A 26,368-nucleotide genomic window follows, 5' to 3' on the forward strand; every position below is an offset into this window, starting at 1 on the left:
TTGGATTTTCGTAAAGAAAAAGACCTAAAGTGGTCCTATCTTTACGAAAAACCAAAGTGGTAAGCCTAGCTACGACGGCTACGAGTGAATTGGATCCGATAAAATTAGATCGTGATTGAGATCAACAAAACGTCGGTGCACCTCTGGCTCTCGGAACAAATTCAAATAAATCATCTGGCGTTGCTGTGACATCATAATTACCTCCAACAAATCCAGGGGGATCCTTTTCTTCTTGCAGGTGTTTAGCTTTCTCTTCCAACTTTCTCGCAATGGCAACGAGCTCAGAATTCCTCATTTTTAGTTTCTTTATCCTTTCCTCGGCGACATTGTCAATATCTGACTCGGAATTTTGGGATGCTGACAATCCTTTCACTTTCTAAAAAACATTACAAACAAAATCATTGGTATTTCGACTTTTAAACAATTATTGGACAAGGCTGAGCATGATATATATGAGCAAAACTTTAATCACAGGTTCACTCATTTTACTATGCTCTTGCTACTAGTGTCCATGAATCCTTCATTGCCCAATCATGTCTTGTGTTGGGTACAACTGAACACAAGGGAAGGGTGAATGAAAAAAATATATTTATAGAAATCTTTGGGCATGATGTGGTTAACCAACTGAATAAAGCCAAACACGTATGTGAAAACAAATCATTGACAATTCGTATCTGCTTATAACACTATTCTGTAGCCAGAAAACAACAAAATTTGCCAGCTGCTATGAATATATCAAGATGCAGTAGCAGTAAGGGATAGGTGAGTGGGTGATTATTTGTACCCCAGCCTACAGATCAGAGGCATGCTTTCTGGGCTGGCTTGTGTTCAAAAACTTCCCATCATAGTGGTACATCAAGTGTGCCCCTCTATTAAGCATCCAATGCCAATGTCACACAGAAAAGGATGCACCAAAATACCCGAACGTACTTCAGTTCTTAAAAGCAGTCTTGCTGAGATGAATCCTGCTTTTAATATGTTCATCTATCTAAAAGCAGAATAGTTTTCCCAACAATGGAGGAGTACATACTTAATCTACTGTTAGTTAGCAGGTGAACAAAGGTCGTGTTTTCATCCTCTTGTGTCATGCATCACAATTAAGACTTGTTAGTTGCTCCAAAGTTGCAACAGATGCAATTCAAAAATTGCACTTTAAGTGAGATTTAAAAAAAGTTTTACTGGCCAGCAAAAAAGTAGCTCATCAAATATCCTGAAGCTCAAATTGGAGCTTATTTATCTTCAAGTAACTAATCAGTGCATGGAAAAAGGGTTGCAAAACTGTCAGAGCAATTATACACATATGTACAGATAAAAATTGCAACATTGCAAAAATTGCAATATTGCAAGATAATATTGGAGTATCTTACATAAAGGAACACCCAATTTCCCTGTTATTGTGTTAGTATGTATCACTCAGTAATGACCTAGATTGGCAATTATACATACATATGAAAACTTAATTGCCTTTAACTGAATAAGATTCCCAAAATTTGTGTCATAAAATTGATATATCCATAAGGTGGATTTGCTAGAGTTTCATTCTATATGCCATTCATTTCATTTGGCTTGTACAAAAAGAATCACTTCGATAATTTCATAGCTATTTCAACCTTATGCTGTCAGAAATACATGATATTAGATTATTATATGTTCCAAATTGTTACATAGAAAACCAATGGAACATGCATAAAAATGTTGCAAATTACTTTTAAGAATACCAGCGCAGTTCGAAATATTTAAACTTTAAAGTCTTTATACATGACCTGAGACTAACCTGAGACAAAGTTTGCCCATACTTTATGACATGCATACTTTACATGACCACATGGTTTGGATAGCCGGCAAACTTCAAAGGGAGGCGGTGGATATGTTGCGCATCAAAGGACAAAAAAATCACAGCCTCGTACCCAGACGCTTTAATAGTAAAATATATAACCTTGCATTCAGGTCTTATATAGAGGTCAGCTGAAAAAAGCAAGCGCGCAGGGTGCTTGGGGTGGTTTTTTTTGGCGAGGAAGCCACCGCAAGTACCCCCGCGCGCTCGTGTTTTTTTAGCTGACCTCTATACTATAACTGAATGCAACATTATTTTTACTATTAAAGCGTCTGGGTACGAGGCTGGCCGTTACAGACGAAAAATAATAAAAAAAAACCAAAAAACCGGGGCGAATTTTCAACTCCGTCACTGGCGCCGGAGTGAAAAGCCTTGTTCTTGAATCTATCCATGCAATGCACATTCTACAACATTAAAACTCCATGTAAAAGGGAAGGTTAGGACACATTGAGTTCATCACCATATTATAGTTTCAGAGCAAAAAATATTTATATTTTTCATTATATTCACATCCAAAAATTGGAAAATAGCTTTCAATCTTCTCATAGAAGCCACACAGAATTGCATAATTAATTTTAGATTAGATTGGAAATTGATTTGCATGTCCTTCATGAATATTACAATCATGTATGAACTGAAATTAATATCTGTTAGCATTTACCATTTGTGTGTGACGTTGGATTTATACTCATGTAAAAAGTTGCTATGGAGATTAAATAATTTCCGATTTGGTGAAGCACCGTCATTGACAAGACCAATCACCCAAAGATCCAGTGAGAGCTCCAGTGTTGACACAACTTTCCAGAAAATGGGCATTGGCTCGTATGAAGTGACATTTCCTGTAAAATAATAGGCAATGATATGCTTCATATCAGTGGCCAAACCTCTTACAAGAAATGCCAATTCATGGGTGGCAACGCTATCCTCCTTCTCCAGGCAGGCATAATTGGTCACAGGATCACCAAGATCAATAAACCCAATCAGATTGCCAGAATGCTTGTCATATACAAGATTTGACTGTATCTTCATCTCGTCCATGACCAGTACGAAATAGTGTTAAATTCCGCTAAACGATTTCACCTTGTTTTGCAAAGATTCCAGGTTGTCTGCATTCACCCCAGCTTTTGGAGAGAAAAAATTTTTGTAATCTCTCAAAACTCTTTCACTTGGTGATACCAAGGAACCACTTTCCCTAAGCTCCCTATAGGCAGCAGGTGATTTGCTGTGAACAGATAGAGCAAACCGAATAATTTGTGGGTGATATCTTCGTCCACAACTAGATGATTGTAGCAGCTTTATTTGCTCTTGCCAGAAGAATTTCATGTGTGGAGTGCTATCAAAGCTCTGTTTATTCAGCTGCTTATTGCTGACAAGCTACAATTAATGTGGGACAAAGTTAATTATATTTTATAAACGCAAATGGCGACAAAATATACGAAATTGATCATACATAAGTATAGCCCTTCTATTTATGAAGAAGACTCGAGGTTTTTACGCCAAAAATATTCCGTAAAATATGCATTAACGAGTAGGATAAATTATTATATTCCTGTATATAAGCATTTGGTTTCCATATGAACGAACATTTACATAAAAAATAAACACGAATTTTGAGGTGCAAAAACGGTGAAGTAGAAGGAATTTCAATTCAAGAATACAAAAAGGGTAAAATTGAAATCCGGCATTTTTTTAACACGTTGCAAAAACACGTTAGATTAAATATTTTGAAAGAAAGCATAAAATTTCGTAGATTTTGAGATTTTGACTCAATTCTTCCACGCAAAATATTTATCCTAGCTGATAAGAACTTTAGGCTAAATATCGATTTAATTTTATTTTCACTATAAAACAATAAAGTAATTATTTCAATTAGTACTTAGATAAATTATTTGCAATTAAAATCTCTGTTATAATAATATTATCATACAGTATCTAGAAAATAAGTTAAAATCTGTGAATGTATATATATAACGATAAGCTCTACAGTAATTAATACAAGAACATTTTACAGCAATATAAATATATTACATAGAATATTTTAGGATAAATAATGTGCAGTTTTGTATCGAAGAAAAGTAATCCACCTTTACCACATTATCGTGAATTACTTGAAATAAAATTGTTCAGGCTCCTATAACTGTTTAAATCAAATCTTTTTTGAACAATTTAAAAAAAACAAGAAAATACTGAGTTCGATGAAAAATCGTGGTGAACATCGCATATTTTTAACCGTAGTGGCGTTGGCTAAACGATTTGCTGATATATTTTGGAAGTACGCCAGTTTATGAAGTAATTTACATGGCGAAGTTGTCAGATTAGCATTTCTTTATACACTATCTGTACAGTTGTTATTTACATAACTTAAACCTGGCATTAAATATATATACGAAAGCTAAAAGTGATTTGTAGTTTAACGAGGGCTCGGAGGTTTGAATAAGGCGTGCTGGGTTTAAACAGGTCTATACTACGGGTAAAATTCTGATAATTTAAAGAATACATTCAATATTAGTTGCCATATTGTTATATGCCACCAACTTGTATTTTTGCCATAAATATTAGCTATACTTAGCGATGAATCCAGTTTCCAGAACGTTTTTATATGTTTTCTAAGTATAATTGCTATAGATTTTTGCAGGGAACGTAAGAAGCAGTATATAACAACTAGTTAAAAAACACATTAAAAAGTATCGAGGTTACTTCGCTCACCGGTTATACTTTGATTAAAATATACGTTTTAAACCTTCTCTAACAGCAATTTGGTGTCTTTCAATTGACTACATCATTTATACGCGCACACTTTACCAACGGAAGTGTATCCTGTGACTTTTTCTACTTGAAAGCTTTCTTAAACATTTTCTTTCCCTTGGAGAAAATATTCTTCCTTTTCTTGTGAGGAATTCCGCCATCTTCAGTGGGACTATGGTTGAGGTTGTTCAGTGACTGTTCCTAAAATGAAGTAGACGAGTAATCTCCACTGACCAGAAAAGCGGAAATCGATGGAGCAAGCGTTGATCAAACTCTGTGTTAGAGTTTTGATGTCAGAATTTGTTAAGAGCAGGAAATTAAAAAAAGCAGAATTCAACATATCAGTATAATACAAAGATAATTTTGAACTGGCGTCTTGTAAATGATTGACAAATGACAATCTCAAACCTGTGCATTTGAGGGTGATTTTGTCTTCGAATCTGAGGTTTTTTCATTTGCAAGCAATTCAACATGGTTTATCTCTTCAACGGGCTTCAAGAAATTTGAGGGAACAAGACCTCGAATACCATTTAATTCGCCCTAAATTAGAAACCAGAATTGTGTCTTTACAAACAAATATTACCGCGTGCAGATGGATTTTGTGTTCTGTGGAGACAATGGTCGGCAAAATCCCCAGTATTTTGGCTTTAAATTGTGAGAATAATGCACCCAAAAAAAGAGTTTTTACAGATAAATATCCGCAACTTCACTTTTTACATTGCTACTATAAGGGATCTTTCCCTCGAATAGTCAAGCCGAAATACTCGGAATTTTGGGCATTTTACAGAAAACATGCACGCATCACTGTGTTAAAAGATTCATCAAGCCCATGAGCTATGTAGATTGATGCAGAAAGTACATGATTCAAGACAACTTCCAGCGATTAAAATAGATTAGCATATTTCTGGTTAAATTTTGAAGGAATGTAAACATGCACGTGCTCAGGAAGAATTGAATCATTCCATTCGTTCGCTTATCGTCAAAAGAAAAGAACTAAGAAAGGTGACTAGAGACAATTCCTGCGCACAAATGTGAAAAATGTTTCTACTTGAAAATTACAAATGCCAATCAAAAGGACATCTCCAAAGACTCAAACAGGAAAGGCCCAACTTACATCGAAGAAACCGTCGTCGTGGATCTCACCAAAAACGAAAATAATTTCCCCGGACTTGAACTTCAATTCAACCTATAATATTCCATGACAATTCAATTATAAAAAAAAACAAGATTTCTTTGCATTCGAGATTACAGACAAATTGCAGCAAGATAATTTTTTTCTCGCAAAATGTATAGAGCTAATTATTTTCTTTGTTAAATACCAAGAATTTGGCGTAATAAAACAGCTAAATTATTATTTTAAAAATGCATCACATCTCTTTTCTTTTGGGTGTATAAATTCAAACTGGTACAATTTAAACTTCATACCTCACTGTCGACGTTAGGAGAATCGCTCAATGGATCATAATCATACAGAGCTTTCATCTTTCTTGGTCCCAAATCATCACTTTCCAAATTCTCCCAAAACGACAACCTGTCACCACTAGTTCCAGTCTCTCCAAGATTCTGCGAAATAATATCGACGTCCAGTTCCCCATTGACTTGGTCATGTGAATTCAGCTCATTTTGCAATCTGACGTCATTGGTATCTTCGTTAAACAAGTCTTCTGCTTCGTTGATATCGACTTCGGAGACCATATTTGATGGAACCAATCCTTGCTTGAGTTTACATTCACCCCAGAGAAAACCATCATCGTCCACATCGCCAATCACCTGAGACAAAGAAAAACATTACAAAGATTGTTCTCAGATGACATTCAGAGCCAACTTCTTTGAAAGAGGCTGCATATATACTAATAGCACATATACTATATATTACATAATATACATATTATATACTATTTAGCGACTATATATACATATATGCTATATATATACTATATACTATATATACATATATACTATATACTATAATTTATATTACATCCCAAAGTTTATATTTTAACGTTTTTCTGTCCTTCAATAATTTGTTTTTGTTTCATTTTTGAGTGTCTAGTTCATGAGTATGTTCAATGTTTATCAGAATATCCTAAATACACGGATTTAATCCTCGAGATTACGTCTTAGATTATCTTTGATTGGAGTTAATTCCAAATCTAACCTTAATCTCAGGGATTAAGTTCGAGTACTTAGGATTTGAACATGAATTATTACCTTTGTCGTGCTCAACCGGGAATCCTGCTAAATAATACTTGTATATTCAATCCCTTTCCCACAATGATTCTGAAGCTGACTCACCCTGATAATGTCTCCTTCATTGAATGGCAATTCTTCGTCAGCTCCGTCCACATTCGGCGACATAGTCATCGGGTCATATCTATACAACGCGATGTAGTAACGAACTTGTTCCGAAGCAACCTCGCTTCCTTCCGAGTCGGATCTGTTCTCGGCGGAAACGACTTCGGACGTTCGTTCGGAACCACTCGGAATGTTTTCGTTACCATCGCTTCCAGTCTGCACCGTGCCCCGGCAGTTGTCGGGAAAGGATAGCGTAGCTATGATGGCCTCTAAAGCGTTTTCAGCTGCAGGAGGTTCTTCAGAAAGAGAACTATCTGATCTTAAAGACGCTCTTGTGGGACAACTTGACTCGCTAATATTTTCAGTCGACTCTTCGTCTTCTGTCTTATTTCCATCGGAATTAGGTTCTGTGTTGTCTTGATTGTGACAGTTGACAGTAACTTCCTCACCCTTAGAACTATTATCATCAGATCTCACCTGTGTATTGCCGCTTGCCTTTTCCGTGAGATTTACGGAATCTAAGTCTGTCTCATTTTCCTGGGTAACCCCATCAATTTTATCTTCCTGAACACTTCTATCCCTCAAAATCCCAGCATTATCCATGGTTTGTTTATCATTACTACCAATTGTCCTATTATCGATGTCATTTCGATTATCACTCGTAGTTCTAAAATTACCCTTATCAACCCTAGATGTACTCGCACTTTGTCCTTTCTTTGTCGTAGATGTTGTATTGTCACCCTTAGGCTCATCAATCATAGCATCATCCTCGCCATCAAGGAGATCCAAAACATCGTCTTCAGTTCGGAAACCCTCGTCATCGGACGTAAGGGTTCGGCTCCGACTCCCAGTAATATCCGAGTTCCTAGAATGGTCATCCGGGAGAGAGGTTAGTTGTTTATTACAAAGAGTGGCTTCATCATCACTGGTTTTATCTTGTGAGGTGGGACTGTTTGTTTCGGTGAGATTATCTTCATCAACTTCGTGTATGACAGATAACGGTGGCCCGTATTCTGTATCCGTTTCGCTTTCAGAATGCGGTGGTCCGATAGTCAGAGTGGGACCACTCCCCTTTGCCCCACTGCCCATATCATCCGACACCGCATTCTGAATGAATGCTTGAAAATCTTTCGAGCGATTCTTGTCCTCCTTTTTTTCGCTATCAGCCTCGCTCCCTGAGGAGCGATGATCTGTACCTAAATTGTTCTGTGAAATTCCATTGCTCTGTGGTGAAGAATCTGTATTAATGCCATCGCTTCTTCTGATATCTTCTCCTTCGCATGGTTCAGTATTCGAAGTGTTTTCTTTAGTCTCTGGATGGTTACCGCTGAGAGTATCACACTCGGGTAATTCGTTCATGTTTTTATAGTCTTCGTCGTTTTTATAAGCGACGTCGACTTCGTTTTTACCCGAAATCTACATGAATAAAGTTATGAAATTTGAAACGCTAGACAGAATTAAGGTACGTGGCGTTGCACTATAAAACCCGGGAAAAACTGGAAAATTAAATCGAATTCGCAGCAAATTGTGTCAACGGATCTCAAATTAGATAACATACCTCAAAATGCTCAAATCTTTCAATCAATTCATCTTCCGTGTCCATGGTCTTAGACTCCGTGCTATAACTTTCACTTTCCGTTTCAACGTCATACCGGTTGACGATTGGTGGTCTTCGGACAAGCGTCGGAGGAACATCGGCGGCATTCGTCGTATCTTTTCCCAGTCCGCCATCTTTCACGTTCTCGTTGTCATCCTTACTTCCTGAATTCAACTCGGTAACCTCGGAAACATTCGATTTCCTACTGGTCCTACTTTCCGAAGTCGAATCCTTACTCGACGTGGCCTGGTGAAGACCGTCGCCGCTGTCTTCCTGATCGCTTTCATTACTTGAAAAGGCGCCTTGGTTCCTTGTACCTTCTTTATCAGACCAGCTTTCTCCAACGCTGTTTTTCGGCAATTCAGAATTGTTTTTACTTTTTAATGCTGTAGAGTTCGCTTCCAAAGAATTGGCCAAATCACTTGAGACTATAGCATTGCCATCACTCAATAAATTGCCTTCATCAATATTTTTAGGAAAATCTGAATTACTTAAAACAGCTCCTTCCACCTTCCCACAAGTCCTATCTTCTATTTCATGATCTTCGGACCAAATTTCCACAGCATTCGAGTCGAGAGACTCGCCTAGTACGGACAGCGTTCTAACAACAAAGCGCATGCGCGAAAAGTCGTGTCGTTTTCCGAGATTTCTCAGTTTTTCCACTGGTATTGCTATGCTGTCCACACAGGCAGAAACAATCTCCGTGCAATAAATATCATTTACGTAAATCTTATAACCGCTCACTTTATAACCATTAGAGTAGCCATCGAGAGAAAGAGTGACTGGTAACCAAGTTAGAACCACGTTCTCTGACGTCCGCTGGGAAAGTCGAAGATCAACAGGAGGCTCTGGTAATCCTATCAGAGAAAAAGTATTATCACAACATTTTAAACGAATGAGTTCTCACTGTAACCTACAACAGACGTCAAGGCCAAACATTTGACAGTCTGCATTACAAGCTGCCGTCCCATCTCAGCGGCAAAGTGTAGCCCTGCAAAGAACTTTATAAAACTTCTACACAATGAGTGGCATTGAAAATCATAACGTCGAGAATATAACAACCATTTTCCCCTCAAATATACGTGGTAATATTAACCGCCTTTTAAAATGTCATGCTGAATTTGCGATGTTCAAAAGGATAATTTTCTACCTCTCGAGTTACCAACAGGACAGGCTGAAAAACTAGCATTGTGCTAGCAAACCAAAGGTCGCTGATTCGATTTCCACTGTGATCAAGCTAATTGTTCAGCTTTTCCGATTGGTAACTCAGAGAGGCCCATCACGTTTAGATCCATTCAATTATTTAACTGTATAAGCTATATATAACTATAGTCTTACCTCCATCAGCCGTTGTGAACTCCACTTCAGCACTTAAATCTTTCTCTGTGAGTTTACCCCCAGACATTTCAAGATGGTCAGGGATTACTGTCCGCACTCGTATGTGATATTGTGTCGAAGGAGAAAGATCGTTCATCGCAAAAGATGAACAACCAGCTTTGACATTTTCCAGTAATGTTTCATTCAAGAAAATCTCGTGTTGGTAGCAACTGTGAGATGGTAACCATTGAAGCTCTCCTGACGTGGCTGTGATCTTGGTTACATCGAGGTTGCTAGGCGACAACGTGGCATCTGTATGCAATGACGTAAGAAGTATATGAAATCTACAAATACTCAGTAAAAAAAAATTTAAGAAAATATCTTTATGTGCCTTGCCAATCAGAATCAGAAACAGGGAAAATTGTTATCATCGATGTCACAAAAGTGCCTGTCCCCTAGGAGAGTCTTTAAAACTCTTACTCGTAGTCGTTGGCCTTTTGAGCAAGAAATAATAAACAAACCCGTACTCAAAAGCTCGGCGATTACGAGTTTTGGCTGATGGCGTAAGCAAACAACACGCGAGAATCACGAATCTTGTTGTCGTACTCGTAGAGAAACTTACCTGGACCGAAAACCATTGTAGCGTCGGTATCAGGTGACTCAACACCGCTGACCGAATTCGTTCGCACCGATACCCGATATGTCTGGAAATGTAAAGATGTTTCTCGTAAGCCGGTAAGCGCATAGTAGCACAGTTGAACGCAAATTAACTTTATCGATAAAAAACAAAGCCATAGTATGGATGTTATATCCAGTGTATATATAAGATCAGTGCCATACCTCGGTGGGTTTGATATCTTCCACAACGACGTTCGTCTTTTTGCTTCCTTTGATCTGGGTCTTGAATTTCCCGTCGACATACACATTGTATCCCTGGATTTCATCATTGGGCAGTTGCGCTCCTCGCCAGCTTATTAATGCACTGTTCGTAAACTGACGATCCAGAGAGAGTTTAGTCGGTGATGGAACGCCTAAATGGGGTAAAATAAGGATTACAGAGGATCGAGCGAGGTTTTAATAGTCTTCGTCAAAAGTACAGTCCTACTAATTCTGGTGAAGATGATTAGGTCGAAACGTAGGGAAGTTTAGGCCTGGTTCAGCTAGCTTATTTTCCAATAGGCAAAGCATTTTGCGCACTAGTAACTTCACACAAAGAGAATCCCAGATTCTTAGAAAGTGTAAAGCAGGCTCTATATATTTTAGGCAATTGTTGAAGCAAACTGGACGATGACAATAAGTTGTGTAGAGAAGTTGCTATGTGCATGATTATTTTGAAAGGTATGTTACACTGGGTGATTATGATCAGATGTTAATTCGATAACCAGATTTAGACATGTTTCATTCCTTTATAGGAAAAGAGATGCGTCATTCATGATCTTATGATTTCTGATGACATCTTCAAAAAATTGAAATATTACCCTAGCAATATATAATAAGATCATGAAATCCTGATAACTCACGTGGCTCTGGGACATCAGAATCCATCGAATCCAATCCATCGCTAGAAACCTGATCCGCTTCCGGTTTATTGCTCTTGTTTTTCTGGTTTTTCCGGTTTCCCAGCTCGTCCTCGGAGAGGTAACTCGTTCCCAGGTCGTCTTCCTCAGACTCTCGGATGTCATCGAGTTGTTCAGTGAGCACGTGATCAAGAGATGATCGAAACATCTCATGACGACGTTCTGACAATAGAATAACGTTTAAAAATGTTTTTAATAAACAATGTATATAGACATGTTATACTCAAAATGCTTCCATTTTCTTCGCATTTTTAAATGTTTAGGTGTATGTATTCGGTGTTTTACATGATTCATATCTATTACTGCAGGTTGAGACGTGGTTTCGACATAGAAGTGGAAAACTTTATTTAACATAACAGTACTCGATTTAAAATTACTCGAAAAAACACTTCACCGGTTTATCAAAAGGTGGAGAAATATATGTTCGCAGACACAAACATTACACAGCCAGAAACGCCACAGACTTGCTGCAAGTTGCGGGTTTTACCGGCCTGCTGCAAGTTGTCAACAAGTTGCAGCAAGCTTGTTGACGTCATCAACTTGCAGCAAGCCAGTAAAATCAGGCTTGCTGCAAGTTGACATTTGCAGACTTGATGCAGGTTTATGAAACAAGTTGCATCAAGTCTGCAAATGTCAACTTGCAGCAAGCCTGATGGAACAACTTGCATCAAGTCTGATAAACGCATCAATGCTGATGCAAGTTGAGAAAACCAGGCCTGCTGCAAGCTGTCACTTGCAGACTTGATCCAACTTGTTTTATCAACTTGAATCAAGTCTGTCGATATCAAGTTTTAACAAGTCTGATGGAACAACTTGCAGCAAGTCTGTGAGCACATCAATGTTGATGCAAGTTGAGAAAATCAGACTCGCGGCAAGTTGTTATCTACAGGCTTGCTGCAAGTTGTTCAAACAATTTGCAGCATGGTTGTGGCTAACAAGTCCTGACAAGTTTGATAAGCAAGTCGTTAAAATCAGGCTTGGTGCAACTTGATATTTGCCGTTTGCTATAGCAACTTGATAACAAGTTTATTTGTTTTGTTCACAACGAGGTTCACAGTTTATAACAGGTTTGTTTATTGTTCGCTATACTTCAGTCGCTTCGGCCGTGAAAAGCAGTTTCCTCGATTATTTTATTGCTCTACACATGAATATTGTCAATGGAGATTTTTGTATTTTAAATCAAAAAGATTATTTTGCTTTATTTAGCCATACAGCTATTTCTAATCGATAAAATTAGATGAGTTGAAATGGACAGCTGTAGAAAAATTCTCGCAAGTCGCAAATAATTATAAATTTTATTAAAATTGAAATTTAGGAACAACTGCTGACGTATACTATCGTTACGTTTCTTTAATCTGACTGGATAAGCGCGTATGCACTCGCCATCAATCCTCGTTGCAATTGGACGAAATATTACAAAGATATTAATACGTAATCAAGTTCGGTTGTTTTTGTCTCATTTTGAGTCAACAAAATTTCAAGTTTTTAACAAGTGCGAAGTGCGAACTAAAATCCCCGCTAAAGTCAAATAAAGCGAAGAAGAAAGAAATCTCAAAGAAGAAGCTCAAAGTTGGTTTGATTTTTGAAAAAGTGGCCACGAAAATACATGATTTAAAGCTTAACAAAATACATGAACGACTGAGTAAAGTTCATCGACATCGTTGATATGAATATGAAATTCGTTACTGAATTTCTTTCCAATTTTAAGAGAAATCTGTAACGAGGAAGACGCCTGATTGAAGCTTTGTGTATGTACTATTTTAAAGAAAAATATTTTGTTTGTTTGTTTTGCTCAGTCAAAACTTATCTCACAAGTGTTAAAATGCTTGTTATTTTACGAAACATTAAAAACCGAAGTCTCTACCGAAGTATGGCAACCTCGATGGCTACCGTTTGGCTGTTTTTTGTTTAAAATGGTGGATATACGAAGCTTCATAAGGCGCTTTCCTCACTTCGCTTTTTGACAAATTGCATCAAGCCTGCAGTTCACAAATTGCATCAAGCCTGCAGTTCACAAATTGCATCAAGCCTGCAGTTCACAAATTGCATCAAGTCTGCAGTTCACAAATTGCATCAAGCCTGCAGTTCACAACTCGCATCAAGTCTGCAGTTCACAACTTGCATCAAGTCTGCAGTTCACAACTTGCATCAAGTCTGCAGTTCACAACTTGCATCAAGTCTGCAGTTCACAACTTGCATCAAGTCTGCAGTTCACAACTTGCATCAAGTCTGCAGTTCACAACTTGCATCAAGTCTGTTAACAACTTGCAAAAGACTTGATATTATCAAGCCGGAGCAAGCGATGCGAACGCATCCTGATATCGGCTTGATGATCGCAACTTGCATCAAGTCTGCAGCAGGCCTGCTGCAACTTGCGCGTTTCTGGCTGTGTACTGCCACCACATGTTGTCAGAGTGGTTGAAAACAGGTTCAAAAACTTTAATCAACATTTAGGTATAAGTACTACGTGAAATTTGTAATAACTTTCAAATAGCAATTAATTCTCGAGAATTAGTCGAGAGACTTTCTGGAGGTTTAAAACTGAATTCAGTCTTAGCTTTAAATCTTTGACATATAGGGAAAGGTAATTAAAATAGGTTAATTCTTGAATTTATAAGATGACAGGTTTTATCTGAATTGTGCGTGAATTTATTATGCTCACGAAGTTTATGTTCAATCTAACCTTTAAACAATCTGATCTAATTTAACGCTGGAATACCTGACTATAGTTGAACTTATCTTTAAGATTTTATGATCCAACTCAGTTTACATCAATCATAATTTTCTTACTATTTACCCGAAAATGCTTTCGGTCGTATTACTCTCTTCTCGCCATCCTCATCTTTTAACGTTATTTCGTCCTCTGAACTGTCTTCTTTTAGAAAATTTATACAAAATGTTTAGCAGAGGCTTTCAGTAGAAAGTTATGGTTAAAATAGACCACGCGGTTAAAATTTTAGGCGAAGGTAAAAAACGTGTCCTATGCATAAAACATTTTAGAGTTCATTTTAACTTAGAATGTGGGTATAAACAAACAAGGCGACAAACAAACAAACGAAAGACAAAAGAGAGTACACAAAAATATGCAGCAAAAAGGTTTTGACAATTATTTAACATTTCTTTACCTTCGCTATCAGAATCAGCATCTAAAAAAAAAACAATGTAAATAAAATCCAGGTTTAAGAATCTATATAGATTATAGAGGTTTGTTTTGACATGAAAATTACACTTTTTAGCAGATTAAGACAAGCGATTACAAACAATTCAATCATTTCAATATACCTAAGTCATCGCTTTCTTTCAAAATGGCCTCTTCCTCTGCGATTTGTTCAACAAAATTCGAAGGAACAAGACCGCGTTCGCCGTTCATGAGCTCACCCACGTAGAAACCATCCTGTTTCAAAACATCAAATATGTCATTCCAAATTAGATGATGACGGCACTTCGATAACGAAAATAATGCTTTGTGAATTTAAAACGGTCAAGAAACAATGTTAAAAGGTTTAATATATTGAGTGCATGAAAATTAGGTTAACTTTGGACGAACTTTCGTGTCTGCAAAATAACGCCGATACAGTTGGCCAATCTTTTTCACAACTGAATCAACTACAATTTTATACAATTAATCAGCCTGCAATAGTTGAAAACAATATATTCTTGGGGAGATTTGTTCGAAAGGCGTTTAGCTTAAACGGTGGATAAGTTAAAAATGAAAACCAAACTATCTATTTATTGAACAACTGCATGAGCTGAAATATTTCGATGTAAATAATTTAATTGTCAATGGAAGTACACCGTTTAAGCTAAACGCCTTTCGAACAACCGTCCCCAGGATTGTAAACCGTTCATCAGAATGGTTTTTTGATCAATGCGAGTTTTTCTACGATCACATACCCCATCGACATCTCCGTAAACATACAGATAATCTCCAGCTTGAAAAGCGAGCTCCATTTCTGGGTTCTCGTTAGGAGAATATAGCATTGGATCGTAATTGTACTTAGCGATGAATATGGAGAGTTTTTCTTCCAAGTCGGGAGAGTTTTGAAGCGGACTTCCGATGTAAATATCAGGATCTACACAACGTGTGTAAAAGATTTGGGTTTATAACACATGTCGAGTACTATTTCTAGAAGTCAAGTTAATTTCTAAAATGCATTTGAAAGTCCAAGAATTGCAATGGCTAGTTCTTGCAATAGGCGGGATGGCGTGTTTATATGGAGTTCATTTTTTAGTACAGGTTCATTAGACGTTATGTTTTAATGTAGAAAACGAATATACGCCAATATATACACATGCTCCGAAGGTATGTTTATCGCGAAACATCTCGGCCAAGTGGAATGGAGTGTTTATATGGCAATTTCTCGTTCTGTCTAAGGGCCTGTTTACATGGAGCCGAGTTACCCGGGTAACCGAGTTACTCGCCTTGCCGGGACAAAACGGTACTGTGTTTATATGGAACCGGGTAACTCGCCATTTGTTACGGTACATTGTAATTACATGACGTACTTCCTATGTAGGGCGCGAAATTTCAAAAAGGTTTTTACAATGGTGGTAAATGAAACGTAAACGCGCATGCGTGTTTGGCGAATATTGTACTCGCCTAGCCGAGTTTCCCGTTGCAAAGTGTTTACATGGTATAACCGAGTAACTCGCCTTGCCGAGAACCCGGCACAGTTTGCCGAGAACTCGGCACGCCGAGTTACTCGGATGCGCCATATAAACAGTCAACCGAGATATCCATGCAATATATAGAACAGGCGAGAACTCGGTCCTGCCGAGTAACTCGTTTAGCCGGGTAACTCGGCTCCATGTAAACAGGCCCTAAGCGGGATTCCGGGATGGAAGAGTGATCATATAAACACTCATTTCACTCATTATATCGTGTTTGCATCACAAGCGTAGCGTATCTCATTGTTTTAAACTCATTAGTTCTGGTCGAATACTTCGGAAACAGAATTACGCTACGTTACGATACGATACGGTTGAAGTGGAAAACAGGCCTTAGTTTCCATATTACGTAAAGCTAACCTTAATTAAACTAGTTTATGCCACCACGTGATGCCACTTACACGATAATTATTATACCATATACCAACTATCAAGTTATCCTAGCGCCACATAAACATAATTGAATCAGGTGTATTAGACAGACGCAGACACACGAAATAATTAAGTTAGTTATTAACTTTTTATTACCGTCTCTGGGATCGTAAAAGTCTGATTCTTGCTCGTCATCTTGCAATGTCTTATTGACACGAAGTTCTTCAACATCACTGGCTTGGCTCACATCCGCGCTGTAACTTTTATCTTCCTCGCTCGCCTGATCTTCGACACTCGGCTCCGAAGACTCGCTGATCTCCGAAGCTAAAAATCGAAAGAAAAAATGTTCCATAAATTTTCGCTGCTTAACAAAACTAGTTGATGATGAAAACAGAAAATAAAGTGAATCTTCAAGGCTCCGTTCAGAATCGCTTTTGTTTTAAAATTACTCACACACGGGCGATTGTTTCTGGGTTTTCACAAAATTAGAATCAATCTCGTCAGAATCTGAAGCAGCCAACTGCTGAATTCGTGTTCCCGCTTTTTCCAAATCGAAACTAGTCGAAGAACTCGTTCCGTTGTACGGGACATTTAGGAGTTCCTGACCCGAATCATCATCGGTACCCTTTATGTCTTCGTCTAAAACAAGAAAGCCAAATAGGATTGCTCGCATATGTGCTTGGGAACTTCTGTTCATTAACCTTAGGCCTGTGTTTCCACATATCTTTGTCTGTTTCAGTGAACAGATTTCAAGCTTGGAGTCAGCAAAGTCAAAAAACCCGGGAAAAACAAAAAAAAACCTACATGTGAAAGATTGCAAACAAACTTTAAGTCCTCTGTTTAATCCGATCAGTTAATACAGTTGACTTGGTCAAAATCAAGTCAATGTTTGAGAGCTTAGAAAATAATCAATCGCCCTAAAATTGCCCGTTTTCCGCGGCATAACCTAAATTAAAACTTAGTATTCTTACGTTGGGGGATCTCTTTCATAACTGTTACCTCCAAGCTGTTATTTAATTATTTTTCATGCATGCATGTGTAAAATGGTTGAATAATTGCTATCCGGTGTGGTTAGCACCATCCAGCTTTCGTACAACCGGCCCCTGGTGTTCATCTGTTTGTTGTTTACCTTTTTGAGAGTCTCGTTGCAACTCATGTATTCCGTTGTGTATTATTGGTGACATGACCGGGGATGACGGACGAGAGGTCTGGGTACTCTTGCTGTCTTTTGGTGTCGACGTCAACACTGAACTTGTCGTGTGACGAGATTCGGCTATCTTTTCTTCACGAATACTCCTCGCTTTTTGTTCCTTCAATCGGCGCACCATGTCTTCCAAACCACTCACTTCTGCTGAATGATTTCTCTGAGCCACTTCTTGTGCCTGAAGTTTATCACATACGTTTATCTGCTTTCATATTTGAACGCATTCTGGGTGGGGATGTTATTTTCTTTGGGGGGGGGGGGTAAGCGTTCAAAAGACTATTTTTTATACAGGGCCACATTCTCAAAGACAGAAAAAGTTTGGGGAGGAAAAGTAAACAACGTCTACGATCATAGTTGGGCGACGAGTGAGATTTTTCAAAATGAGAGATATCTGCATGTAACGCTATTTTATGAAAGCCCTGTTTATACTGTCAGAGATAGATAGATCAACTTTATTTATCGAGGGTAAACACCGAACAGTATGATCAACTGATTTTAAAACAAGTGGCCCTCCAGCTTGTGCTAATAGCTATATTAATACGTTAAGAATCAATATTAGAAAGATATCTAAAATCAGTTAAAAAGTTCATTATAACTGTCATTATGTCATTAATATCTTTCCGAACCGCCGATGTTAAAATAGGAAGATTTAGCATGAGGACGTGGCATGTCCATGCATATATAGACGCATCACGCCATTTATTCGCCATTTTCACGTCGTTTTTGACGCTCACGTGCTCGTGCTAAATCTGCCTCATTTCACCGGACTTTCATACCTCATAAAGAGATGAAATTTCTTGATCTCTTTCCTCGAGCTTCAACGAAACATTTTCTCTTTGCTTTTCCAAATCCATATTATCTAGCTTTAACTGTTCTGCCTCCTAAAAATGAAAATGAATACATAAATTTTTACCACATTTCATGCGGTTTGTATACGACAGAAATCATAGATTCCAAGAAAAAAAATTTTGAAGAAAAATATAATTATTTAGTTTCCAATTCACAGATTTAAGTTTCTAATTCATGTCATAGCTTGTACGTCTCTTGGGATGAAGATATGAAAATAATCAATCTTCACCAGAAAACATTTGATGATCCCATGTAAATTAGCATCAAATGTGGTATAACAACTGCCTAAAATAGACAAAACACTTCTCGACGTTTCGACCTGAGAGCCTTCGTCAGGAGACTTAGTATGTATGTAGTACGTCGAGACGTTTTTTTTTGTCTATTTTAGGCAGTTGTTATACCACATTTGATGCGAAGTTGTTTGAAGACGCTGCCACGCTGCTCCCTGGTTATATTGTCTTATATTAAATTATCCAAAGCAAAATTTTAACAAAACTTCCCAACGTGAAACGGTAATGATAAAATTATTTAGTACACCGTAACCAGTAAACCCACCAAATAAAGCAACTATACCTTTTTAACTTCGGACAAGTCTTTGATTTCGTTTCCTAATTTCACATTCTCCTCTTTCATCGCAAGATTCTCGTTTTCCAATGTCTGGATACTCTCTTTTAAATGAGAGCATTCTCTTTCAACCTAGAGTTGAAGACACCTTTCAAATGTGATCGCTTCGTTCTGGATTTAATATAGAGGAATGGTTTAAACTAGAAACAGTAGGGTGCTGCATGCTTCCCGAATGCCGTCTATTCGTTTTGATAGGGAAAAATGGGAACTCCAATATTCCGTGATCGGAATTGTAAACATTGTTTATGATTGGCTGCACCGGAAGCAAAATGGACCAATCAAGTGAAGTTCGCAACAACAGGCTTAGCCACATGAATAAATAACACGCAAGTCTCTTAACGTAAGGCGGTGGATACCTGATTGCAAGTGATACCTGATTGCAAGATTGACATGCAAGGCAGTGGATACCTGGTTAAGCTGGTCAACTTTGGATAACAACTCGTTGTTTTTCTTCTGTAATGCATTGTTCTTTGCAGTGAACGCTTGCTTTTCTAAATCCTAAAGTCAACACCTCGATAAGTAAGTTGCATAAAACTATATGAGTATGCTTAAGGGGGCTCGCAGTTACTGTTTTACACTGATATTTTACATTTTCAGGCGTTCTCGCTCATTTAGATGAACCGATATTTACCAGTTTAGTTACCGCTAAAAAATGACATGAAACATCAGAACCAATAACGTAGGCCCGTGTTTCGAGCCAGGTGTCAAAAGAAAATCAAACTTACCAATTTATACAACCACTTGTCCTTTTCCGAACACGCATTTTCCAGTTTCTCATTGCGTGCCTGGACTTCTTTCAGTCGAGTTGACTAAAATTCACAAAGAAAACCATGAATTAGAAAAATATATGAGTTTTAACCAAAGATATCCTGTCAGAGGATGATAGATTCTTCAAATATCTTTACAGGACGAATATCATCGCAATGATAATGACCCCTTTAAATTATACAATGGAACTTCGCGATCTTTCGACGTGAGGGCCTTCGTGCATGGAGGAAGTAATAGTACAAATAAGGATATAATAAGGATATATTAAGGATATAATCAGATAAGAATACAATTATACAACAGGAAATTCATATATAATTATTGTTCGTAGGTATTGTAAATTGCAAGGAACGTAGGTATCAAACCTATATTTAACCAAGTTATTTTACAATAATATAAACAAAACTTACAATTGTGTCGTGTTTTGATTTAAAATCTTGCAGTTTACACACTTCCTCTTTTAAAATATCGTTATCATTTGCTAGTCTTGTGTTTTGAGCGCTGATATCCTTTATTTCTTCTCGTAAATTCTAAACAAGGAATCAAGTTTATTATACAACACACATGCATATAAGAGAACCGTAGTGAAGAAGCTTACTTTCCGATGTGCGAATTACGAAGTAAAGCCGGTTTTCCACTAGCGATATTTTTCGCGCGAAGCGACATTTTACTTTTCTTTCAGAGCTCTCAACTGCAACCATCTGCAACAAATTGCTCAAATATAAAGGAATAAAGTCGCTTCGCGCAAAAAATATCGCTAGTGGAAAACCGGCTTAAGATGTATGTAAAACTACACAAGGTCTCCAGTAGCTATCATAGATACTACTGGAGATATTACTGGAAAGGTGTCTGTATATACTTTTTCTAGATGCCGGAGGTGTATGTATTAAGATAATCGTAGGTGTTTGAGATATTTAGAAAAATATTGCATGGTTTAAAACAGATACATCTGCAATAAAAATAGACATTCTCAAGAGCTTGGCGTCAGTGTGTATGTGTTAGGGATATCTCTATTTGAGTTGATGTTGAAATGTTAGAAGAGACGTTTTGGGCAATGTTTGGATTGAGAGGGGAATATGTGAATTACAGGTCAGTTTGTTCAGAGAGGAAGATACGGCAGAAAGATAAATGTTTGTAATATAGGGTTGTTTTGATACAGTCAACAATTTTAATAAGAAAGCTGTGCACGTTGAATAAATCTTTTATGAAAGAATAGACTTTTCCAAACATATAAACACAATGCACTGTTTACTTAACACGAGTCACTAACCTCGACGTTTGAAGAAACTTGTTTTTCAAGCAAAAGACGTTCTTTAGACGTTTGTTCAACAATCTTTTCCAGTTCATCAGCACTTCCATTCTAGTAAAGACATAAAAATAGAGTCTACTTTTAGTGGGAAAATACATGACTGAGGGGCCTACCAGTTAAATATGGCTCTGTTTTCAATACGCATAGCTCTATCCAGTGTATCATAAGATCAGAGATATACTCAACTGGATTGTATTTTCTGAATGTTTAACTTGCAATTTCTAAGTGTTTTATAACATAACATTTATAGTACGCACGTGCTGATTGGTCGAGAAGCATGTTTTTATAACTGTATAGAGACACGGGACTTTTCCCGTCGAAATTGACGAATTAATTTAAGAGAATCTGTAATTGAATCGAATTATAATATTTGTACAAAATCTTTTTATTGAGTTATATTATAAAATAGAAAAATTCTTTCTTGTGTTTCTATACGGTTATAGAACACTTTTATACCGCATTATACCACCACATTTGATGCTAAATTAAATTTTGAAATATATTAACTAGATCGAGTCCAGAAAATATGGGCGCAGTCGTTTAGTTTTGATCAAGTGCACAGGGATACACGTACAAACGTTTAATTTAGATCGCGCAGAACATGCATGCGGTCGTTTAGCTTCAGATCAAGTACACAGAATATGCGTGCAGTGTATATTTTAGATTCGATCCAGTACACCGAAAATGTGGGCTGAAAAAGTGCTTTCAAAAAACACGCTAGAGTGATTACATTCCCTGTAGTTTGATGTATTTGGTAAGCGAATATAAAGAGATCTTTCTCAGTAGAATTCAGCAAAATTTCAAACAGGGTAGCGCAAGACGGGGGGGGGGCATCAGCAGTTATAGTTTTCTGATATATTTTTATTCATTTTATATGAAACACAAATCTAATTAACAGCAGTTAATAAAAGCTGAAGAAGTTATCCTTCTTCATTATATTCGAATATTACAAACTGATATATAGTTAGAAGTTTCTATGAAGTTTCAATGTTTCCCATGATTAATATTCCCCCTATTATGTAATGCCATCGCTTTGACAAGGCTAATATACGTACTACCATTTATACTCATTATCTAGGCTACGCTTTGAAAATCAATATTAAAAATTACATAAACATGAACATTTCAAGAATATTATCTGAACATGGTTTACAAGTGATCTGAACATACGAAAAGAACTGGAAATATTGATCAAATAATCAACTCATAGTTTGCTGACCAATAACATTGTTCCATCGGTCAGATGAATCGTTACACAGGCTCGTTACACTTGCAATTTTTGCCGCAATTTTTTGTGTGATTTTCGCCTTTTGGTAGGCCCACATGTAAACGGGTGAATTACTTACTGATGTTCAAAATAGAGCCCTTATACATCAGGGGCCGGTTGATAGCTTAAACGGTGGATAAGTTCAAAATGGAAAACAAAATTATCTATTTATTGAACAACTGAGCTGAACTATTTCGCTGTAAATAGTTTAATTTTCAATTTTCAAACATATTTAATCCATAAGATACAGGTTCAATCATTCACAAGATGTATGAGAGCAGTTTCAAACTTTGGCTTATCCACCGTTTAAGCTAATCGCCTTTCGAACAACCGGCCCCAGAGCATTCGGAACTATTTACTCGTTTACATCTTGCACATAAAATCGTAGCAAAAATCGCAAGTGTAAACGAGCCTTTAGGAAAAATTCAAAACCCCGTTGATTTAAGCAACGTTGTGTAACGTAACATTTTTATTAAAAATGTATGGATTTGCCTGGACGGGGTCAGAGTCTTCGTTATTTAAACCGTTCTCTCGGCGAGAGATCACTTGCTAAAAGTAAAAGTATAAGACATGTTGGATGATTTATTGTTTCAGAAGAGTTTATACTAAACGCTACTCTCGTAGATGATTAAATCGTCATCTTCATTGTTTGTTACACGAATTTGGTGTGATTTGTTCACTAATGATTTCAATCGTCGCATCAAACGTTCAATTAATGCAAGTTCGTCATGATAGCTAGAGGGTATACTCAATTCAGTCCGACGTAATTCAGGTTTCTCCGTTGTCAGTTTGTTCACTAATGATTTCAATCGTTGCATCAAATGTTCAATTAATGCAAGTTCGTCGTGATAGCTAGAGGGTAAACTCAATTCAGTCCGACGTAATTCAGGTTTCTCAGCCGTCAGTTTGTTCACTAATGATTTCAATCGTTGCATCAAATGTTCAAATAATCGTTCCATCAAAAGTTCGTCATGATAGCTAGAGGTTATACTAAATTCAGTCTCAGGTAATTCAGGTTTTGCATCCGCCAGTTTGTTCACTAATGGTTTCACTCGTTGTTTCAACTGTTGTTTCCACGCATCTTTCTGATCTTCTCCTTTTTTCGCCGCAACAATATTCATAATGTAAGGAAAAGCACTCACGCTGAACGTTGTGAGCAACTGGACTGTTGGGGAAACATCGCTGGCTTGAAGAACTCGAACAAGAGTGAGAATAAAATAAGAAAAAAGTAAAGCGAAGAAAACTTTTAACGCGAAGTAAAAAAGATTCACATGGTATGGTAAGAGGCGTTCTCTAATATCATCATAGAGTTCCTTTGATACCACGCACACAATTTTACTACTTTCATCTAACACACCACTTCCTCCACTGCCGGAGTCATTATCAACAATGTTCAAGTATGAACAAATCACATTCTTCAGGACATTGTCTAGTTCATTATTAAGGTCATTGTTGTTGTCATTGTTGTTGTCATTATTGTTGTCATTGTTGTTGTCATTGTTGTTGTCATTGTTGTTGTCATTGTTGTTGTCATTAATGTTGTCATTGTTGTTGTCATTGTTGTTGTCATTGTTGTTGTCATTGTTGTTGTCATTGTTGTTGTCATTGTTGTTGTCATTATTGTTGTCATTGTTGTTGTCATTGTTGTTGTCATTATTGTTGTTATTGTTGTTGTCACTGTCTAGTTCATTGTTAAGATCATTGTTGGAGTCATTGTTGGCGTCATTGTTGTTGTCATTGTTATTTTTGTAATCCATGTTGCAATCATAAATCAGCTTCATCAAGACGACATATTGTTGTTCAACAGATGACCAAAACATCCAGGAGTAAAATGTCAGAATTGATATGTAAACAATGTAAGGGAAAAAGTAGACAATATTGAGAATTATTCCTGAGAGCAACCCAATTACAATGAAAGGCGTGAATAGAAAACAAACGGATGCTGGAAACAAGAAAAACAATATATTAAAAAAATACATATAGAAGACTGCAAATTGTCGCCTCCTTCCGCCGAGGAAGGCCCTACGATAAATTGAAAAAAGTAAAGTATAGATGCATGCAAACATTAAAGCAACTTGCAATATAAAAACAACCGGAATGTAAACCAAACAAAGAAAAACAACTTTAATGTACAGCAGAACTTTACACCGTACAAAACATCGTGATGTATTAGAGGACTTGACAGATTCAGAAAATCTAATCAACGATTTTTTCCACAGTTTTATGTTCAAAGGCAACGTGACTAAACCAATGACTTTCGATTTAGCCTTGCGCAACAAATAGATATCTATGTCATAACTAAAATAAGAAAATGCTGCACTTACATTAGGAAATAAATGCAATACGTCTGAGAAGTCAATTCCCTCAAAAAAATTCTCAGCATGGTAATGTATGATGGACAAAGGCATAGACAGCACCGAAAAAGCAAAAAACACATGAAGAAAAACGCCAACAGTGTGATCGAACAATTTCAGTCTCCAACACAACAGGAAGACAACTACCAACAACAAACTCCTGCGTACAAAAGATCTCACTCTTCCAAAACCATCCCAAAGCAACAGACGCAGAATGGATAGTAATGACATCGGACTTTCCGTTAACCTGTAATAACCATCGTTCTTTTTTTCCTTTTTGCCTAATAATGTGATGCCAATACAGAATAACACAGGCATAGATAAAAGTTGGCCGTAAAAAATCACCCATAACATCGATTTAATTGTGCGCACGAATTCAGATTCATCTGACTTCACATAACAATGAGGATTATTGTTAAAACTCTTGCAGCATCTCTTTTGCGTGGTTTGACTCGAATTTTTGTTGAAACAAATTTCTTTCTCCTGGACCAAAGACAGTTGCCTCAAAAGAGCACTAGCAAGAAAATCTTCTGGTGATTTTTTAGATGCCGCACATCCGGCAGGACTATCACTTACACGCAATCCACTTGTTTTTCTGCCAACGTCGAGAGCCCAAGCCAACCCAGCATGGGCAGCACTATTCTCAATGACTTCTCTTGCGAGCAATGCCAAGATATTATGACCGATATTGTCTGTCCACAGCCAGCTCCACTTCTTAATGGTGGAATTGTTCTGTTTAGAGGTGAATTGAAGATCAAGTTGTACAACATGAATAACCTTATTTCGACCTAGTTCCTGTAGAAACCACAAATCTGTTTCGTTGACGATCAAAATACATTCCTTGTGTGTTTCACTTGAGGAAGTCCTTGTAATATTGTGAGTGTGGTTTTGACTGGTAAATGTGCGTCCTTCGTGACTATCAGCTGTTACCCAAAACGAGATACCAAGAACAGAAAGAACATACAAAAAAGATGGAACCATTTTGAGTTGACAAAGCATTGCTTTCAATGAATGAATGCCTCCCTTTGTCTGATACATGCCAGCAAAATATGTGTCTTATATATTATTGTCCTTGCGTCATACTTGATGCCGGAAACAAAACACTAAAGACAAGCGGCAAGACAAAAAAAAACTCAACTACTGGTAAGCTGGACTATTATTTAATGTAAAAATAAAAAATTAAACAGTCGCTGGTAATTATTCAAAAACAGACAACATTTCTTTCGACAATGTAAATTTACTTCTTATATATTTCTAGTACGATTGTAATAAACTAAAGGTCATGCGCAAAGTTTCAGACAAGGTAACATAAGCGACTGGGTTGTATTCGTTACAACGTTAGCGAATATTTCTTCTAGATGATATCAAGACTCAAGTGAAGTGATTTTAAATTATGTCACATGAAAGCACACAATAGGCTATAATTATATCTTTCCAACACAGCTCAGATTGCGTCTGGTTTCATTATACGAAGTGATTTATCGTAAGATTATTCATTCTCGGTAGCTAGTGGTACAAAATGCTTGTCAGTGTAGGCAACAGATAAAATACTTGAATATACAGATTAAATCATTTTGACTTGATAAAG

The 26,368-nt window shown here is 37.2% G+C and overlaps 1 protein-coding gene across 2 annotated transcripts in view; it reads right to left on the minus strand.

The window, feature by feature from the left end:
• Positions 1-3,968: 3,968 nt before the first annotated feature.
• Positions 3,969-26,368, minus strand: part of LOC114523993 (RIMS-binding protein 2-like) — a 55,360-nt gene continuing 32,960 nt past the window's right edge. Inside the window, exons 4-26 of one of the 2 annotated variants that reach the window (XM_028545082.1) lie at positions 21,121-21,210; positions 20,261-20,380; positions 19,808-19,891; positions 19,491-19,580; positions 19,032-19,154; positions 18,386-18,490; positions 17,535-17,787; positions 16,859-17,044; positions 16,562-16,729; positions 15,260-15,438; positions 14,648-14,759; positions 14,491-14,511; positions 14,163-14,240; positions 11,309-11,527; positions 10,629-10,819; positions 10,411-10,492; positions 9,810-10,100; positions 8,433-9,328; positions 6,875-8,290; positions 6,005-6,349; positions 5,694-5,765; positions 4,988-5,119; positions 3,969-4,780 (exon numbers count right to left, since the gene is read on the minus strand). In XM_028545082.1, the coding sequence (XP_028400883.1) occupies positions 4,664-4,780; positions 4,988-5,119; positions 5,694-5,765; positions 6,005-6,349; positions 6,875-8,290; positions 8,433-9,328; positions 9,810-10,100; positions 10,411-10,492; positions 10,629-10,819; positions 11,309-11,527; positions 14,163-14,240; positions 14,491-14,511; positions 14,648-14,759; positions 15,260-15,438; positions 16,562-16,729; positions 16,859-17,044; positions 17,535-17,787; positions 18,386-18,490; positions 19,032-19,154; positions 19,491-19,580; positions 19,808-19,891; positions 20,261-20,380; positions 21,121-21,210 (5,370 nt within the window). In that variant the 3' untranslated portion in view covers positions 3,969-4,663. The remainder of the gene's footprint in view (positions 4,781-4,987; positions 5,120-5,693; positions 5,766-6,004; positions 6,350-6,874; positions 8,291-8,432; positions 9,329-9,809; positions 10,101-10,410; positions 10,493-10,628; positions 10,820-11,308; positions 11,528-14,162; positions 14,241-14,490; positions 14,512-14,647; positions 14,760-15,259; positions 15,439-16,561; positions 16,730-16,858; positions 17,045-17,534; positions 17,788-18,385; positions 18,491-19,031; positions 19,155-19,490; positions 19,581-19,807; positions 19,892-20,260; positions 20,381-21,120; positions 21,211-26,368) is intronic. The other variant, XM_028545083.1, reaches the window with a different exon arrangement.

This window comes from Dendronephthya gigantea, unplaced genomic scaffold (assembly GCF_004324835.1).
Source record: "Dendronephthya gigantea isolate DGI-Jeju-01 unplaced genomic scaffold, DenGig_1.0 000029F, whole genome shotgun sequence".
NCBI classification, from domain to species: domain Eukaryota; kingdom Metazoa; phylum Cnidaria; class Anthozoa; order Malacalcyonacea; family Nephtheidae; genus Dendronephthya; species Dendronephthya gigantea.